This window comes from Bos indicus x Bos taurus, chromosome X (assembly GCF_003369695.1).
Source record: "Bos indicus x Bos taurus breed Angus x Brahman F1 hybrid chromosome X, Bos_hybrid_MaternalHap_v2.0, whole genome shotgun sequence".
In the NCBI taxonomy this organism is placed as follows: domain Eukaryota; kingdom Metazoa; phylum Chordata; class Mammalia; order Artiodactyla; family Bovidae; genus Bos; species Bos indicus x Bos taurus.
Window position 1 is genome coordinate 108,876,314 of NC_040105.1, and position 20,699 is coordinate 108,897,012.

Sequence of the window (20,699 nt, forward strand, 5' to 3'; positions counted from 1 at the left end):
AGGTTAGGTTTCTTGGCCCTTTCATCTCAGGTTAGCTGTTCTCAGTAATCTGCCTGGTCCTTGACCAGTGAGGGTGAGGAAGTTCACGTGGCTTCTCCTCCTTTCTCTCAGCACCAGGATTCCCCTTGGCTGTAGGGTCTGTGCCTTTGGCCTGGTTTCCCAAACCCAAGCTCCGGCTATTCTGGTTGTCTCTGCCTTACATCATGGCCTAGAGACTCTGCTGACCCGGCACCCAGGGCAGCTGGGAGCACCAGCTGTGGGGAAAGAGCGGTGAGGACACAAGAGACCCCTGCTGTGGGGTGGCAGGCTGGGTGCTCTTGCCTTTTAATGTCAGTACCAAAGGTCACCTTATCTGTGGTATCTGGCAGGGCCGTTGATTTTACTGTCAACTATGGAAGCTAGTTTCTGACCCAGAAAAAAGACGTGGTTTGGCTGATCAGATGCAGTGCTTGTTCCAGCCACCTGCTGAACGGCTTGCAGTGAAGTAACATGGATGTGGGGCATTCCATGTGAGTCAGGTTAGGCCTGTTGTACTTGAAAACAGCAGGGAAGTCTGTTTTCAACACTCAGCCTTCAAAATGTGTTCCGAGTTTTTATCAGAGGTCACTCCTTAAAACAAATAAGAGGATGCTTAGGTCATGATTCTTCCTTATAATTTTTATTAATGCCAGAAATGAAATAGTAAAAACTCAGTGAATTTTTAAAAATCAGCATGACTGCAGATACAAACATGGTTTGAACAGGAGCCGAGCATGAAGTCTTGAGAGGGGAAAGCCAGGCCTGAAGGGTGCCTTCAGTCTCCTGTGGCACCTAAAGGCCATAATTCAGCTGCTGTTTACTTCATGAAGTGGCCTGGACAGTCAGTCCCCAGGGTTACACGATGCCCTTGGAGCTGGGCTGTGTGCTGGGCCTCAGGTTCCTCCTCCCCATGGAAAGCTTAACTCCCAACATCCTGGGCTTGCGGTCTTAGGGAGTTGCAGGCAAAAAAACCTTTAGTCCCCCTTTTGGCATGACACAACCCCTGACCTGGAAGTATTTCCTAATGAAATGAGACAGAAGGAAATGAAGCAAAAAGGAACTACAGAAAACAATGGAGGATTAATTGATGCCTTTTCCCCTTTATGTTGATGCCCAAATTTTCTAGAAAGGTGTACTATGCACAGTGCATAGACATGCCATGTGCACTTGAGTTGGAGTGGTGTCAGAGATTATCTCTTTAAAAAAAATCCCTCAGAGCCCATCAGAATCATAGCTCTTTATTACATGTGGATTATCTCTGCCAGAAAACAAGATCTGGCTAGCATTCACCGTTGTGATGTACAGTGCCTTTCTCAGGAGCATATGCTGCAGTCAGCTCAAAAACTACCTGTATTTTGGGTCCGTGAATCGTTATGTTTTTATGTAGCCATCCATTAGCAGTTTTATCAAAGCCAGACATAAAGGCATACACCCTGAAAATGAGGGTGAAGTGATATTTGAAAAACCCCAAATCACTTCCAAAAAAGTCACACCACTCAAGTGTCTATTGCTTAGTGCAGTAAACATGTCCCTGGAAACGTTTTGTAGAAAAATATTTCTTTTTTGGTCAATTGGATGACATTTCACTGCTGACATCATTTCAGCTGCATTTACTTTTCCAATCTATCTTCAATGTAGTGAGGTTCTTGACTCTTGGATGTACAATTTTTTCTACACTGGCCTTTGTCAGGCAGTGATCTAAACACAGGTGGCCCACACATGAGGAAGTCACCATCTATGGGAACTGGCTATCTGTACCCCTGGATTCTTGCCTGAGGCTCTGTGACTCTTTGCAAGTCACACACGAAGAAGGAAGCTCCTTAACAGGCTCTGGCCGAGGAGCAGGCCGTGCGGTCCAGGAGCCCTCTTGTGGCTCCATCCAGACTCACTAAGGACTCAACTTAGTTAAAGAACTTGGCAATTTCCCCCATCTTGTTCTGAGAAGAAAATGATGTCACGAGATCCTGTCATTTTGAACATCAAAATTACTTCTTTTATGGTCTGAAAAACCAAGATTTTCACACTTACCTTTGGAGCAGTTTGAAACCCTGTAGCAAAGCCTACAATTGCCCTGACTAATGCTGACTGTCATAGACATGCCTGCCTACTTCCTCTACCCCCATGTGTAAGACACAGTGGCAAGACAGGATACCAGTCTCTATTTATTACCCAGTTGTTCAGATTTGTCTTCCAGCTTCAGGTACTCAGAACGATCAGGAATGGCATTAAGTAAAACCCTGTGCTCAATTGAGCCTTTTTTCTGGACCTTTCCCTGGAACCCCAGTGTCTCATAAAGGAAGGGGTGACAAGGTGCCCTCGTTGCACAGTGGGAACATTTGCCCTCTCAGGACCTAGTCACCACTAAACTAGAAGGGGAAAGTTAGGCAAGACCCCTGATACTGGAGCTGGCCGGGTTTGGATTTTTCAGATCATAGCCACCACTTGAAACCTTGAGTCCAGAACGGGATGGCCAGGGATAGCCTTCCCCAGGGTGGCTCATGGGAAATGCACTGCCAAGGGGACCACGTGAACCAAGAACAGACTTCATACTGATTTTCAGGAGGTATCTCTGATGGTAACTGCTGATTATGTTCGAGTGCCCTGTTTGAACACCACATGAAGAAACCCTGGTTTGACATGCATACCTTTCAATTATAAAAAGCACCTGTTCAAAATCCTATGAAAAGGAGAGGGGACGGTGAGCCATCCCGTGTTTGCATGTGTTTCCCACTGGTCTCCAAAATTACCCTAACTGATTGAGGCAGTGAGAGACAGCAGAAGAGGCCTGACTGACTCTCTCAGCATGACTCATCTCGGGCACAGCATTCCCTCCTCCAGCTCTTAGCATCTTTTCCCTCAAAGCTGGTGCAATGATCTCTGCCAAGCCTAACTTCTGAGATCTTTTAGGGGAAGAGATGAGATGATGAATGTGAAAGAACACTGGGAAAAGGCCAACAGCAATGGGACACCCAGCCATGGGTGGCTGCTTAAGCACAATGTTCTTAGAGCCACCAGTGTCATGTGATCTGCTCATCGTGGAGCCCAGGACTCGATGGCCTTGTCACTTGTGTTGTCTTTCTTTGGGGGATAGAAATACTTCTCTGCTGGATTCTTTGGAGTAAGGAGTACAGATTCTATCACCATTCCTAGGCTTGGTCTCTTGCACTGTGTCTTCCAGTGGGGGCAAGAAGGTGTCCATCCAGGTGCATGTCTCCTAGGATAATTTATGATTCCAATGGAAGCACAGGAGAGAGACCAAAAGTTCAAGCATTGGAGGCAAATGATGTCATCTTGTGGGCAGTGATACCAGCTCTAATGTGCACTTCAAATGCTCCACTGGAGATGTTTAATCCAACTTCCGTTTTGATTGTTCCCACCCTGTCCAAATGGAGTTTTCTACATCCCAGTCCATGGCTGTGGAATCCTCTCTCTCTGCTGCTCATGACTGTGGAGCCAACATGACACTGGTCTGAGGCTCAGCAGAGGCACGTGTGGCTGTGACCAGAAATGCTGTGATCGGTGGGGGTCGGGGCAGGGGCTGGCCCCCTGAGGGCCCCTCTGGGAGGAGACCACTTCCTGCTCCTCCTTGGTCAGTATGTACAAATGTCCTCTCTCCCAAAGGGTCTCATCAAGACTCTCTGTGTCTTGACCTGTATTGAGCATCAGTGGGCTTCTACTGGAAAAACTCAAAGTGAGCCCGGCCTCCCACCTGCAGCCTGACCCTGTCACACTTTGGACTGCCTCTCATCCGTCCACTCCTGCTTTGTGCTCTGAAGAGCTTGTGTCTTCTGCTCATCCACTTGGACATAGTCCACTCTTTGCTCCTCTGAAAGGAGAATTTTCTGAAGGGGGAGAACAAAAAGGTTTTCGTTACACTTAATCAAAAAAATTCAGCACGACCCTGGTGGATTACAGGTTCACGTGTTTGCTGCCCCTTCCTCCTGGGCCGTCACCTGCAGAAGTGTTACACTCTGTGTGTGTGTATGTGTGAATCTCTCCTCAACTCTACTCCCTTCAACTTGGCTCTTGCCATCTAACTCGCCTTGACCAGTATACTGTGAGCAGAGGTGACACCCTGCAATCCTGCTTTCTCTCTTTTTCCTTTGGCAGGACAGTGACCCCTGAATTGACAATGACCTGAGACACTAAGGCCCTGGCTGTAATGGACTGTCCTGTAGGCAACAACCGAGAAGTCTTCATGGTCGAAAGCCACAGAGGTCTGGGGACTCTCTTCACAGTTTGAATTTACCGATCTCATCCTGCTCACCAGCTTTTCTGAAGTGTCATTGTAGGTTTGGGGAATGAAATGAAAGGTAAAGAAGAAACGTAAAGCAAAAGGGAAGGGAAGTCTCCCAAACATCTTTCTCCACAAACAGAAAATGAAATCATATTGTATACCATGTTCAGTAAGTTGATTTTCTCATCAAATAACACATTGTTAGCACAGTTTAGACTATGACCATCCTTTGCTCAAAAATATTTAGCTCTTGTCCACTGTTTGCCAGTCATTCCTGCCATGTGCACTGAGTGACAACAGTCAATGGCTAGGGTCTGTTACATGTATTAATTCATTTAATCCTCACAACAGGCTTCAACATAGCTGCTATTTCTGATCCCCACTTTACAGACGAGAATACTGCACAAAGGAGTCAAAACTGCCTAGCCTGCCACTTGAGGCCGTTTATGGAGGGGTTCCAATTGCAACTGAGAGTTTCTGTCCTCAGTGCCTAAAGTTGAGCCAAACAAGGCTATCCCTTCGTCCTTCAGCAGACCCTTCCTGTGCCTAGTCTACCATTTACCCCACCCTCATCTCTACCAGACATTCCCCAACAAACTCTATGGTCCAAGTTTTGAAGAGCATGAACACTACATACATTTATACATAGACATTCAAGAACACACCCCAGAGGGAAATACATCAGGATTTCTGGGAGACAGAATTAGAGCTGATTTTAAGATTCTTCACAGTACATCTGTATGTTTAAGACTGCAGAGAGAACACGCATGGTGGAATCATCAAAACAAAACCAAACAGAAATGAAATCTCCTGGGAATTGTGATACAGAGTGCTTCCTACCTGCTGTACAGGGGCTGGTGATGCTGAGTTGAAGTCCAGGGCTAAATAATCCAGGCTGAATTTCTTCGTCCATGTCACAGCTCCACTGCTCAAGGAGTTGGTTGCTCTGCGCTCCTCCTAGAAACCAATGTCCCAGGATTCGGGTTAACAGTTTCTGGCTGGGCTGCCCAAGGGAAGGCGGCTGAGCATGTCTCTACTTGAGCAGCTGCCCACAGAAAGTGGATGAGCCCTGTGCAGTTCGGCCTGCACATCACAAGGAGATCTTTCAAATACGATATGGCCAATTTGGCCTTCACATGAAGCCCTGCCTTTATTCACCATGGAAACGGTTGGCCAAAATCTCCCCCAAGAAGAACTTATTTGATGTATCTGACAGGCTCATGATACCTGAGAGATTAAATCCTAAAAAGATCAGTCATACTTATGAAAGCTCTAGTAAAGGCATCCCAAGTGCTTTTGAAGATACTTTACACAATACAGTGATAACATGTGTGCAACACACACCTATGGCCCTACCAGCCAGCTTCAAAGGTAGAATATACCACTGTAACAAGACACATGACACACATGGAGGAGGACCTGCCCCCTTCTACTGCAGCCTTCTTGTCCACAAGGGGATGAGCACAATCTTGAATTTAGTGTTTATCACTTCTTTTCTTTTTAAATATGATTTTATGAGCGTGTGAGTGTCCTTAAGTGACATACTGTTTTGTTTTGCATGTTTTGAACTGTCATCAACAGAACCATATTGAGTGCATTTTTGGTGAGTTCTATTTTCACTCCATTTATATATACTTCACATCCATCCATGTCAATGCACTAACCCTATTTCATTTGTTTTCATTACCATAGATGATTCCATTGCATGATTTATTTAACTGTGCCACCAACAACGGTCGTTTGAGTTGCTTCCAGTTTGGAGGCTCTTCCTAGCATGTACCCAGGGATGTGGGCACCTTCAACTTGACTATTACCCACCTGATCTAGGGGAAAACATATCTTCTTGTGGTTTGATTTTCCATGCCCCTCATAATGTAATCAACTGACCATCTTTTCATCTACTTAAAACTCATTTATTTTTCTCTTCTATGAATTATCTGTTTAGATTTGGTTTGGTTTTGCTAATCTTTATACTTTATATTTCTGACTTTTCTCAGTACTTCCTCACATACCTAAGAGAGTGAATTATCACTCTCTTATTGTTGGTAATGTGTGTTGCTAATAGTCCATCACAGTTTATAGCTGGCTTTTCTTTCTTTTTATGGCATTTTTAAATGAAGAATTGTTCTTACTTTTAATGTAATATATCAATATTTTTCTGAGTAGCTTGCTCTTGTATTTTATTTAAAGAATTTTTCCCATGCCGAGGTCATAGTTTGTTTTCCCACACTTTCTCCTAAGTTACTAAGTTTTTTCCTGGGCTCCCCTGGTGGCTCCTTTACATTTAAGAAATAACCTATCCTGAACTAATTGTAACATATACTAGTGAAATAAAGTAAAGTAAAATCACTCAGTCATGTCCGACTCTTTGCGACCCCATAGACTGTAGCCCACCAGGCTCCTCTGCCCATGGGATTTTCCAGGCAAGAGTACTGGAATGGGGTGCCATTTCCTTCTCCAGAGGATCTTCCCGACCCAGGGCTTGAACCAGGGTCTAGTGAAATAAGGATACAATTAATTCTCTTCTTTTTTGTGTGTACCCCATCTGGGAACCAGCCTTTCTCAGTAGTGTTCTCTATTCTAGTGTTCTCTCAGTAGTAGTTCTCTATTCATATACCACTTCCATCTGGATGCTTATCTGTATCCTTTATTGTCTCTTTTTATAATAAACTAGTAAATGTCCATGCTTCCCTGAGTTCTGTGAGCTGCCCTAGCAAAGTAGTTAAACCGATAGAGGGGGATGTGGGAACCTCCAATTTGTATCCTGCTGGAGAAGGCAATAGCACCCCACTCCAGTACTCTTGCCTGGAAAATCCCATGGACAGAGGAGCCTGGTGGGCTGCAGTCCATGGGGTCGCTAAGAGTCGGACACGACTGAGCGACTTCACTTTCACTTTTCACTTTCATGCATTGGAGAAGGAAATGGCAACCCACTCCAGTGTTCTTGCCTGGAGAATCCCAGGAATGGAGGAGCCTGGTGGGCTGCCATCTATGGGGTCACATAGAGTCGGACACGACTGAAGCGACTTAGCAGCAGCAGCAGCAGCAGCAGGCAGAAGCACAGATAAAAACCTGGGCTTGTGACTGGCATCTGAAGTTGAAGGGGGTGGGCAGTCTTGTTAAGACTGAACCCATAACCTGTGAAATCTTATGCTGCCTCTGGGTAGAAAGTGTTAGAATTGAGTTGAATTCTCAGACACCCTGCTGGTGTCTGAGAAATGCTTGGTGTTAGTGTGAACCCACTCCAATCAACACCCACATGTTGGAATTGGCTCCAGAAACCCAAACGAGTGGTCTTTGTGGCTGGTTTCTTTCATTCAGCATATTGTTTTCAAGGTTCATCCTTGTCATTTCATGGATCTGATTTTATTGTATGGCTGCTTATGTAACATTGCACATTGTATCATGCTACATTTTACTTACCCATTCATCATTTGGTGAATATTTGGCTTGCTTTCATTTCTTGGCTGTTATGAAAAATGCTGCTATGAACGTTCATGTACAAGATGTGGTTGGACTTACTCTTGATTAGGATTTTTTAACCTGCATGAATGAGTGAGGTTGGTATATAATGTTCTATTCACGTCAGTGCTATTTGTTTTGGTATCAAGTTGTTTTAATTTTATAAATATACTTCTACTTATTTTAGACACTTTAATTTAGACAGGATAATATGTCTTCTTTTTGCCATTCCTGAAGCAGTTTATATAAGACTGCAATGATCACTTCCTTTTGATAGAAAGTGTCTGTAAAGTTTTGAGGGCCTTGTGACCTTTTGTAGTAAAAATCTCCCTACATATTCAGTTTCTCTAATGGTTGTATAACCATTTGTGTTTTCTATTTCTACTTGAGTCAGTTTGTAATAATATTTTTCTGAGACTTTGCCTATTTTCACTAAAGTTTTCATATTCACTACTTTTACGTTGTTCATAATATTCTCACATCTTTATCTCTGATGTATTTGCAGCTATTGCATCCTTTGCATTCTTAATATGTTCATATCCATTGCTTTTTCTTGATTGATTATGTTCAAGTTTAATCTTTCAAAAGAACAAATCAGGTCTGTGCTGATTCTTTCTAATTTTGTTCATTTTGTTAATTTCTGTTCTTTTATTCATTTTCCTTTAATGGGGTTTATTTATTTATTATTGTGAAAATTTTCTAATAATTAGTCAAACTGAAGAAAATATGCTATGAACACCAATATACCTGCCATCAACATCTACCACTAACATTTGATGCAATAAACTGCCTGTGAGATTTTGGACTGATGATTGTGAGAACTGCCATTATGCCTTTCCATATTGATTCTCTGTTTTTTCCCTATCATCTCCTTCTGCAACTCTGGCTGTTTTGGTCTCTTTAACCTGACGTATTAGTGAATTCACAACTATATTCCAGTTCACTAAACTACTCTTTGGGTTCAGCCTGTTTACCTTCACCCACTGAACTTCTAATTTCATCCTTATTTTTATGTCTAGCAATTCTAAATGGTCTTTTTTAATCCAACTGGTCATTTTAAAATAGTATCTTGTAACTCAGTCCAACTTGCAACCCTTCATCTTATTTTTTAAGTATATAAAACTTATTTTATACTTAGGATCTAATATTTTCAATAATGACTTACTTCTAGACTTGATTTTATTGTTTGTAGTTCCTACTGATTCTCGGGGTTTGCAATTTCTCAGTATTTTTAGTTTAAGAGATACCCTTTCTTTTCTTGGCAGTTGAGTTTGGGATTTAAAGAATACATTTAGCAAGACTTCCCTGGTGGTCCAGTGGCTAAGACTCTGTGCTCCCAATGCAGGAGAGGCCTGGGTTCAATCTGTGGTCAAGGAACGAGATCCCACATGTTGCATCTAGGAGTTTACATGTAGCAACTAAAGATCATGTATGTTGCAACTAAGACCCAGTGCAGCCAAATAAATAGAAATAAATATTTTAAAATATATTCTCCACTATTTTAAGATTATCTTATATGGTGGTGATGTGTACCTTGGTATTTTCATGGTACCTTGCCTACTAAAGTGCTTCATCAAATTTTTAAAAAGTAGAACAAATGTAGTTCCACTTCTAGCAATGTTAGATTAAATAATTTTGACTACCTTCCTGAAGAAAACAGCATTTCTTTGTCTTTTTTTTCCCATTTTTGGTAGACTTTGACTAATTTTTCTAAAATTTTTATAGGAATAGAAAGGACCATAAAATAGCCAAAGAAGTCTTGAGGAGGATAAACAAAGCAGGAGGACTTCCTTTCCTAGATATTGAGACCTGTCAAGCTACCATAACGAGCAAAGTGTGGTACTGCCCAATGATAGACATGTAGACCAACAAAACAGAATCAGGAGTCCATTAAAAAAAACATACACATATGGATAATTGACTTATGGCAAAGAAGGCACTGCAGAATGGTTTAAAATGATAGTAACTTTAAATAATCAAACTTATTAAATTAGAGAAACATGGGGGAGAAATAAAACTTGACTTTTACCTCAAATCACACACAAAAGTTAATTCCAGGTAAATGTGACCTAAATGTGAAAGGTAAAACTATAAAACTTCTAGCAAATAACCAAAATTCATCCAAGATTACATAACTCATGTCAATGGTCCTCCAAGTATTACAGAAATTGAATTCACCCAGATGGTTTCACTGGTGAATTATATGAAAAAAGTTAAAGAATAAATAACACTAATTCTATTCAGTCTGTTCCAGAAAGTAGAACACTTCCAGAGGAGCCCAGCATTACTTTGATTACAAAATTACACAGATCAACATCTAACATCAACATAGACACAAAATTCTCAACAAAATGTTAGTGAATCAAATCCAGCAATACATAAAAATAACAATATACCATGACCGAATGAGGTTTCTTTAGTGAATAAGAGGATGGTTCAATAAAGCTAAATCAGTCTAATCTACACTATAACAGTCTGAAGAAGAAAACTAAGTAATCAGATCAATGAATGTGGAAAAGCATAAAATTCAACATCCATTCATGGTTTTTTAAAAAAAAAAAAACTATCAGCAAACTAGGAATTTTTGTTGTTGTTGTTTAGTTGCTAAGTCGTGTCCAACTCTTTGTGACCCCATAGGCTACAGCCTGCCAGGCTTCTCTGTCCATGGTATTTCCCAGGCAAGAATACTGGAGTGGGTTGCCATTTCCTTCTCCAGGAGATCTTCCAGATGCAGGGATACAACCCACATTTCCTGCATTCCAGGCAGATTCTTTGCCATCAGAGCCACTAGGGAAGCCCTTAAAACTAGAAATAGAAGAGAGCTTACTTAATGTGATAAAGAATGTCTGTAAAACACCTTTAGCTAATATCAGACTTAATAGTGAAAGACTGAATGCTTTCCCCCTAAGATGGAAACAGAGAGATTCATCTCACCACATCTGTTCAACATTGCACTGAAGTGTTAGCCTGGCAGTAAGGCAAGCAAAAGAATATAAGAACACACAGATTGGAAAGAAAGAAATAAAGCACTGTATTCACAGATGAAATGATCATGTACATTGAAAGCCCCAGGGAATCTTAAGAAAATTCAAAATGCCTATAATTAATAAGTGAATTTAGCAATGTTGCAGGATACAACAATAACACACACAAAAAAATCAATCATATTTCTATATACAACCAATGGAAGTTGAAATTATGAAAATGCCATCTAGGACTTTCCTGGTAGTACAGTGGATAAGAATCCACCTGCCAATGCAGGAGACACAGGTTCAATCCCTGGTCTGGGAAGATTCCACATGTCACAGGGCAACTAAAGCCCATGTGCCAAAACTACTGAAAACCAGTGCTCTAGAGACCATAAGCCACAACTACTGAGCCCACGTACTGCAACTACTGAAGCCCATGCACCTAGAGCCTGTGCTCCACAACAAGAGAAGCCACTGGAACAAGCAGCCCACACACTGCAACTAGAGAAAGCCCGCATGCAGCAACAAAGACCCAGCACAGCCAAAATATAAATTAATTAATTAATTTAAAAACACAAAAAAGCCATTTACAATAGCTCCAAAAATAAAACACTTAGGTAAAGGTATAATAAAATACATATAAGATCTATATGTTACAAAATTCTGAGAAAAAAAAATAACACATCTGAATAAACAGAGAGATGTATTACATTCAAACTGAAAGATTCAGCATAATAAAGATGTTGATTCGCCTCAAATTTATTCATAGATTTAGCACAATTTCAATCAAAAATCTCATCTGGATATTTTTGTAGGTAAAGAAAAGCTCATTCAAAATTTTATATATGGATAGACAAAGGAAGTTAAATAACAAAATTTAAAAAAACAAAAAAGAGGTTGGAGGAAATATACTTCCCATTAGCAAACTGAATTCAACAATACATTACAAAGACCATACATCATGATCAAGTGGGATTTATCCCAGGAATGCAAGGATGGTTCAATATCTGATATACCACATTAACTAGCTGAGGAATAAAAACTATATGATCATCTTAATAGATGAAGAAAAAGCATTTGACAAAATTCAACACCAATTTATGATACAAACTCTTATCAAAGTGAGTAAAGAATGAATATATCTTAACATAATAGAAGCCATGTATAACAAGCCTGTAGCTAACATCATACTCAACACTGAAAATCTGAAAACTTTTCTACTAAGATCAGGAACAAGACAAGGATGTCTACTCTTGTCACTTTTACTCAATGTAGTATTGGAATTCCTAGTCCCAGCAATCAGATAAAAATATATATAAACAAATGACCCAGAGGGATGGTACGGGGAGGGAGGTGGGAGGGTGGTTCAGGACGGAGAATACGTGTACACCCATGGCGGATTCATGTTGATGTATGGCAAAACCAATACAATATTGTGAAGTAATTAGCCTCCAATTAAAATAAATAAATTTAAATTAAAAAAAAAGAAATTAAAACTGGAAAGGAAAGAGTAAAACTGTCACTGTTTGCAGATGACATATTACTATATATACAAAATCTTAAACATACTACCAAAAAACCATTAGAACTCATCAATGAATTTAGTCAAGCTGTAAGATACAAAATTAACATGCAGATCTGTTGCAGTTTCATACACTAACAAGAAACTGTCTTAAAAGAAATTAAGAAAGCAATGCCATTTACAATTTCATCAAAAATAATAAGATATCTGGAAAATCCCATGGACGGAGGAGCCTGGTAGGCTGCAGTCCATGGGGTCACTAGGAGTCGGGCATGACTGAACGACTTCAGTTTCACTTTTCACTTTCACGCATTGGAGAAAGAAATGGCAACCCACTCCAGTGTTCTTGCCTGGAGAATCCCAGGGACAAGGGAGCCTGGTGGGCTGCCGTCTATGGGGTCACACAGAGTTGGACACGACTGAAGCGACTTAGCAGCAGCAGCAGCAGGAATAAAACTAATTAAAGAGATTTAAAAAACTGTACTCAGAAAACTATAAGACCCTGATGAAAGAAATTGAAGATGAGACAAACATATGGAAAGATATCCTGTGCTCATGGATTGGAAGAATTAATATTGTAAAAATGTCCACACTCCTCAAGGCATTCTATATATTCAATGCAATTCCTATCAAAATACCAACAGCATTTTTCACAGAACTGGAACAAAAAACTAAAATTTGTATGGAACCATAAAGGACCCAGAATACACAAAAACATCTTACGAAAGAGAAACAAGAACAAAGCTGGAAGAATCACACTCTCTGATTTCAAACTATAATACAGTTATAATAATCAAAGTAGCATGGTATTGGCACAAAAACAGACACATAGATCAATGAAACAGAATAAAGAGAAATAAACCCATACTTATATGGTCGATTAATCTATGTAAAAGGAGGCAAGAATATACTACAGGGGGAAAAACAGCTTCTTCAATAAATGATGTTGTGAAAACAGGACAGTTCCATTCAGTTCAGTCGCTATGCCATGTTCGACTCTTTGCGACCCCATGGACTGAAGCATGCCAGGCTTCCCTGTCCATCACCAACTCCCAGAGCTTGCTCAAACACATGTCCATTGAGTCAGTGATGCCATCCAACCATCTGGGTAGCTACATGCAAAAGAATCAAACTGGAATACTTTCTCACACCATATATAAAAATGAAACCAAAATGGATGAAAGACAAATGTAAGATCTGAAACCATAAAACTCCCAGGAGAAAACACAGACTAACTCTTTGATATGGGTCTTAAAAATATTTTTTGGTTATGTTTCCTCAGGCAAGGGAAACAAACAAATACACACACACAAAAAGGAACCACATCAAACTAAAGAGCTTTTGCATAGCAAAGGAAACTATGAATAAAACAAAAAGGCAGGCCACTGAATGGGAGAAGATATTTTCAAGTGATACATCTAATAAGAGGTTCATATCCAAAATATACAAATAACACATACAACTCAGCAACAACAACAAAAAATAAGCTGATTTAAAAATAGAAGACATGAAGAGACATTTTCCCAAAGACATACAGGTTTCTAACAGACAGATGAAATGATGCTCAACCTCACTAATCATCAAGGAAATGCAAATCAAAACCACAATAAAACATCACCTCATATATGTTAGAATGAAAGTGAAAGTCTTGACTCTTTGCAACCCCATGGAGTTCTCTAGGCCAGAATACTGGAGTGGGCAGCCTTTCCCTTCTCCAGTGGATCTTCCCAACCCAGGGACTGAACCCAGGTCTCCTGCATTGCAGGCGGATTCTTTACCAGCTGAGCCACCAGGGAAGCCCCAAAATACTGGAGTGGGTAGCCTATCCCTTCTCCAGTGGATCTTCCTGACCCAGGAATCGAACCAGAGTCTTCTGCATTGCAGGTGGATTCTTTACCAACTGAGCTATCAGGGAAGCCCTGATAGAATGGCTATGTCAGAATGTCAGAATGACTAACATGATAGAATGGCTATCATCAAAAAGAACACAAATAACAAACGTTGGTGAGGGTGTGGACACAAGACAACCCTTGTACACTGTTCGTGGGAATGTAAATTGGTACATCCACTGTGGAAAACAATATGGAGGTTCCTCAAAAATTAAAAATATGATTCACCAATTTCACTTCTGAGTATTTGCCCCCAATACAAAAACACTAATTCAAAAAGATATATACAGTCCCATGATCATTGAAGCACTATTTACAATAGCCCAGATATGGAAGCAACTTCAGTGTTCATCAATAGATGAATGGATAAAGATGTTATATATATTTGAAGGAAATGGCAACCCACTCCAGTACTCTTGCCTGGACAATTCCATGGTAGGCTACAGTCCATGGGGTCACAAAGAGTCGGACATGACTGAGCGACTTCACTTCACAGCTGATAAAAAGCATGGGTTGTCTTAGTGGGGTAGATTTGCTCCTGGATGGATGGATGGATGGATAGATATATATATATACATGCACAATGGAATATGACCCAGCAAAATGAAGAAATGTTGCCATTATGACACCATGGGTGGATCTAGAGGGTGTTATGCTAAGTGAAATAAGTCAGACAGAGAAAGACAAATACCATATGATCTTACTTAGATGTGAAATCAAAAAATAAATGCAAATAGACCCAGAGGACAAATGGGTGGTTGCCAGAAGGGAGGCAGATGAGGGGTAGGTGGAATAAGTGAAGGAGATTTAAAGGCATACACCTCCATTATATAGTAAGTAATTCATGGGAATGTAATCCACAGCACAAGGAACAGGATCAACAATACTGTAGTAACTTGTAGAGGTCCATATGGTTACTAGACTTATCATGGGGGTCACTTCATTCATGTATGCAAATATCAGTCATTATGTAGTACATCCGAGACTAATATAATGCTGTGCATCAACTATATTTCATTAAAAGATAAAGTCACTAAAGAATAATACAGGACTTTTATATAACAAAACTTCTTTTTCAGACTTTAGCCTAAATTTTTAGTCAGGTAAGAACTTGTCCTTAAAGGGAATAAATTATGCATATGATTATATACAAAATCAAAATTGAATTATATTAGTTCAGTCTACCAAATGGGTTGTTTTGTGGAACAAGTGAAATATTGTAAAAAATGACATTTGAAAATATTGTATTACTGCAGTTAAAACACACAGGTGAAAGAGATGGGATAAGTCTTTAAACACATTTCTGTGATGAGTTCCTCAGAGCTACCTTCCTTCAGCCAGCTTTCTGGGCTCTTAAGCTACTGAGTCATATCACTTAATAATGTACAGAGACAGTCATCAACCAATGATTATAAATAGGCAAGAAACCAATCCTGAACGATGTTGTTAATGAGACACTGGGCTTTCTCACAACCTGAAAGATCAGAAATAACTGCTAGCATCTGGAATGACTCGGCATTTGCTTCTGTGAGGTTATAGATTCACTTCCTTTTTCTGTTCTCTGGAGACAAAGCACAGCTGGTCAGTATCTTTTATAAGAGTGTTTTCTTCTAGAAGTTTCCCAAGGGCCATTACTAAGTGTGAAAAATATTGGGAATACCACAGCAGACTGGATATGAGTCATTTTCCACCTGCATATGATTAAGGGGACTCACAGCACAGTCCATTAAATGGAGGCAAAATGCAGCACTTAATTGCTGCTTCACTGGACATGACTGTTTTGAGAACTTTAAATGCCTGTTACTGTCATGCATATGAAGGCAGAGCTGTTTCTGCTCAAAAGCATATAGTCACAGTGCCTTGAACATTGTCTAAATTTCACAGTTCAAAAAGAAATTCTCTCAATAGTTCCCTAGATTTTAAATTCACAGAGTGGTGAGAGTTCTGGCTAAAGGGCCTGATACTTGCCAGAGGTACTAAAAGGCCCTCTTTGTCCTCAGTAACCCACTGGCAATAGAATCCAAAGAAATAGAATGGAAGGGAAACAGAGGGCAAGAAGGAGATACCAGGACTCTAGAACCATAGATGGTTAATCAGAGGATAGACATGCCGGGTCTTTGTGAACTCAGGTTTACAGAAAGGCTCCACAAGAAATCTCCAGAAACTAATACCCACCCATGAGCTAGGACACAAGGCCACCCTCCCAACAGGACTCTAAGTGATGCATCTTTGGTAAAGGTGCAGAGGAAGTCAGAGCAGGGCTACCGGGGGGTTTGGTGGAAGGGAGCATCCAGTGTCAGAGTTTTCCCACCTAAATGGTACAAGGAGCTGAATGCTGCAGGAAAGAAAACCAACTTCATGTCAGTTTGTTCCCAGTATGGAAAACACGGTAACCTGGCATTACAATTAAGTAATAGTTTTAAGATTTCATGGCACTTTCTGAGCAATATGTTTCCTTTACAGTGAACCCATAAGAATATAGACTGGGGTGAATAAGAAGAATGAAAAATAGAGGATTACCATTTGGATGTAGCTTTTTTCCTCTTCTCTGGAAACAGAATTGGCAAAAAATCTTGCAGAATTAATACCATTTCTTTCTGGAGATAGAAAGCTGGTTCGATTGCTAGGAACAAAAATATAGATGAGGTCAAAGCAATGTCTTACAGCTGGTCTGAAAGCCAGCCAAGAACTGATATGGCCCCTGAGGGGTTTCACCCTCCCCTTCCAGATGCAACTTCCTTCCGGCCAAAGCAATTCCTGAAGTGACAGAGACTACCCCGCAACTCCTGTCTCACTATGGGGCAAATGGCTCCCACTTCTCAAAGGTTATTCTTTTTCCAGGCCCCCCATGTGCCACAGCTCATGAGCTTTCTAGAAAGAGACCAAGGCATCATATCACTGAGAGAAAAACAAAACAGAAATGCTCCTTTGAGGCTCTCATTCCATTCCTCTGAGAAGATGAGACCAAGACCACGAATCCACTTTCATCCTACTCCCATGTCAGAAGCGCAAGCTGAGGCTCTGCATTCCTGTCTGGAACGTGGCCCATTATAGATTAATTGTGTGTTGTGGTATTTAGGGTGAACCAGCAGTAATTTGCCTGCAGTGCGGGAGGCCTGGGTTCAATCCTTGAGTCAGGAAGATCCCCTGGAGGAGGGCACAGAACCCACTTCAGTATTCTTGCCTAGAGAATCCCATGGACAGAGGAACCTGGTGGGCCACCACTGCAAACAGTTGGACATGACTCAGTGATTAAAACAGCAGTAAAGAACCTGCAGGAGCCGCAAGAGACATGGGTTCCATCCCTCGGTCAGGAAGATCCTCTGGAGAAGGAAATGGCAATGCAGTCCAGTATTCTTGCCTGGAGAATCCCATTGACAGAGGAACGGGGTGGGCTACAGTCCCATAGGGTCGCAAAGAGTTGAACATGACTGAGTGACTAAACCAACAAGAAACTACCAGGACAAGCTCAGGACTCTGAAACTCAAGCTTTTACAAGGTGAGATGAGAGAGTGCAGACACATTTGAGGGTTTGTTTACCGAGAGAACTCCATTCACAAAGTTGAGCTTCTAGAAGCCATGCCAGCAGTGCTAGCCCTGCTCAGCAGGCCAGAGCTGCATCCACTGTAGCTGGAGCAAAACAATTCCCTCTCCCAACAAATGTGAATTGAAGGTTGAAAAAGAACCTCTCTCTGTTGGTACTAGAATTGTAGCAGGTAAATACAGATCTACAGGATGGCTACTGTAGGCTGTGAGGATTGTGCAACAGAAAAAAAAGTTCTTGAAAGAAAGAGGAATGAGCAAATGTGAAGAGGGAAGCACACATTAGAGACAGTTCCCAGCAGCACTCTCATTCTTGATTCCATTGTGCTGGGAGATTCAGTTACTGTTATTCCTTGGTGACCTACAAAACACTTCTGGTTCAAGATAATAAATCTTACTCCTCCCTTGTATTAAGCTCTCTTTCACCACAGAGGTCTGACTAAGGCTGAGAGGGCACCAGATGAGAGCCCTGGGAGCAATCAAAGACTCACCAAGGCACAGTGTGGGTCCTGGTTAGACACGTGTGTTCCCGGATCGTGGAGAGGTTTTTCAGGTCCAGGGTGGGTGGCCGTGCTACAAGATAACACAGAACATCCAACGTAAGTTCTCAGGGGTTCAAGGCCAGAATCTGCAGACTGTAAAACTATGACAATTCCACTTACTAAGCACATCAAGCCCACATTTACTCACAAGCAGTGCTAATGATGAGTGCCCATTTTGCTGTCCTACTGTTTCCTGCCTCAGCAGAAGCAGAGGGCACAAGTACTGAGCCGGTGGTCACATCAGCAGCTGGGGTTACATCCCGTCACTACACATTTATTGAGAACTCATAGTAAGTCAGGCCTGGTTCTGGGTGTCAGATGAAGGTCTCTGATCTCATGCCATTCTGTTGCCTGTCTCACCCTTGACCCCTTTCATCACAGACAGAGGTGGTCACCCAAGTTCTAATCATCCCCCCCTCCAGGCCACTGTCTACTTGGTGGTCCTTCTGTGAAGAACAATCTTCCCCATCTCTCTGCCTGGTTATAGTCATCTTCAGATCTCAGCTCAACATCCCCTGCTCAGGAAGGCCTTCATGGGCTCTCACGAGTTCATGTGCTTACTGTTCATGGCATCCACCTGTCTGTGATGATCCAACATTCCTGAGTTGGGTCTAGACTGACTGCACTCTGGGAGGACAGGGTTTTTTTCCTGGTTTGTTCACTGCAGTAGCCTTTGCTAAAGAAGCACCTGGTGCCTAACCCTCACTCCAACTCAGCAACCCACATTGCTGAGTTGGTCATGCACATATTCCCCTATCACTGCCTTGACCAGCTTGTTCTTCTAGCTCTTTCCTCCACACTGGTAGATAGTGTTTAACTCCTTCCATATCACCAGTGACGTTCCTGCTGTTCAGTCAGCTGTGCAGCCACGTGTGTCCAAATCACCCCCTCCTGGCCCAGGTGTTCACCTTCCCAGCCACCCAGTGAATCCCCAACCCTGTGTCCGTCCAAAATCTCTGCACCTTCCTCCATCACCAGGTCTTTCAAAATGGTAGCCACTAGCCACATGTGACTCTTGAAATTTAAGTGCATTGAAATTAAATCAAATCTTAAAATTCACTTCTTCAAGTTGCACTAGCCACATTTCACATGTTTTAACAGCCCCATTTTCTTCATTACAGAAACTTCTGTTGCACAGGATTGCTACAGAAAAGTAATCAAGCAAAACAATAATATATACCTCAAAGTTACAGGTGCCTGTGAAATGGTTTCTCACCAGAATGAATGGTTATTTCCTCTAAACCTGAGACAGAGCCTGTTCTCCTATTTAGTACCTATTGCATAATTCTTCTTCTTCCAAGTGGTTTTGACATATCTTTCTCCCCCTCAACCTGGGGAACCCTGCGTGTTTCGTCATCTCTGTCTCCCACTAGTGTTAGGCAAACACAGGGGAAATGGGATTTGACTCAAAGCGAAGAGGGCGGGGCTGGAGCAGAGCAGGCATAAGCAAGCTGCTTAGTTACAGCTCTGAGAGTGGCTACGTGAAGTAGTAGTTTTTCCAAAGAGCAAAGATGGGTGGCGGTGGAGCTGATGGAGTGTCAGGAGTCATGGTCGTGGTACCAAGTATTTCCTCAGAATCACCCAGCCCTACCGGGCAGGGGACGGCAAGCAAGAATGAAGTTACAAGTTACTCTGACCTACTTTTGCTCGAACCCTTTTCACCTTCCTCCCTGCCTGTTCCTGCCACTCAGCAGATGGGAGAAACTTCCTGGAGCCCTGTGCCCACAGGAGCCACACTTCTCACCTCCACGTCCTCCATGTTCCCCCTCCCTCCAAAGACACGTCTGTGGCTGGGTACACACAGGGCACTGAACCATGGGGCCTGTGACTGGGTCTGCATTCAGGAATCAGTGTCAAAGGGCATTCTTGACTGCCTTACGTAACGGGGACAGTATGACTACATTTAAGTGCTGTTTAAACAAAGAGAGACCAAGGGGCTTCCATTCACACCCAACTCACTCGTTTCTGGGACTTTGTTTGGGAAGCAGCCAAAGATGAGCCCGCTGGAGTGGATTTGGCTTTGGAGACCATGTTTGCCATGACTGCAAGTCTCCAGGTTCCTGTTACCCTGATGATCTGGAGCAACAGTGCTCCCCAGCCCTTCCCACCGGATCCCAGCCACTTCTTTCTCCCAGGCCCCTGGGGTGGAGGGTTTCTGTAGTGTTTCCTTCGCAGAGAGGCTTAGGAGGGAAGCTTTTCCACACAGTTATCACACCTTGCTCCCCCATCCCACACAGGAGTGGCTTACTCTTCCTCTGAGGCTTGAGATCTCTGTTCACAGGGGGAGGCTCCAGGTCTACGGGGAGCTCGGGCAAGGGGCTGGAGATGCTCCCTGAGTTCATTGGAATGTAATCGTCAGAGCTGTCATGGGGTCCAAGAGCAAAGGCGGCAGTCTGGGGACTCATGGGCATGTAGCCGTCCTCAGTGCTGGTGGAAGTTGGTGGGGACATTGGGAAGAACCTGCATGGCTGCAAGGGAATGAAAACCAGTTAGAAAGCACAGAATAGCATGGAAACT

The 20,699-nt window shown here is 42.1% G+C and overlaps 1 protein-coding gene across 2 annotated transcripts in view; it reads right to left on the reverse strand.

Annotated features, from left to right (window-relative positions):
* Positions 1 to 639: 639 nt before the first annotated feature.
* GAB3 (GRB2 associated binding protein 3) overlaps positions 640 to 20,699 on the reverse strand; it is an 86,293-nt gene continuing 66,233 nt past the window's right edge. For both annotated transcript variants that reach the window (XM_027534339.1, XM_027534338.1), the window contains exons 6-10: positions 20,431 to 20,650; positions 18,132 to 18,213; positions 16,618 to 16,720; positions 5,096 to 5,212; positions 640 to 3,860 (exon numbers count right to left, since the gene is read on the reverse strand). In XM_027534339.1, coding sequence (XP_027390140.1) covers positions 3,744 to 3,860; positions 5,096 to 5,212; positions 16,618 to 16,720; positions 18,132 to 18,213; positions 20,431 to 20,650 — 639 coding nt within the window. In that variant the 3' untranslated portion in view covers positions 640 to 3,743. The remainder of the gene's footprint in view (positions 3,861 to 5,095; positions 5,213 to 16,617; positions 16,721 to 18,131; positions 18,214 to 20,430; positions 20,651 to 20,699) is intronic.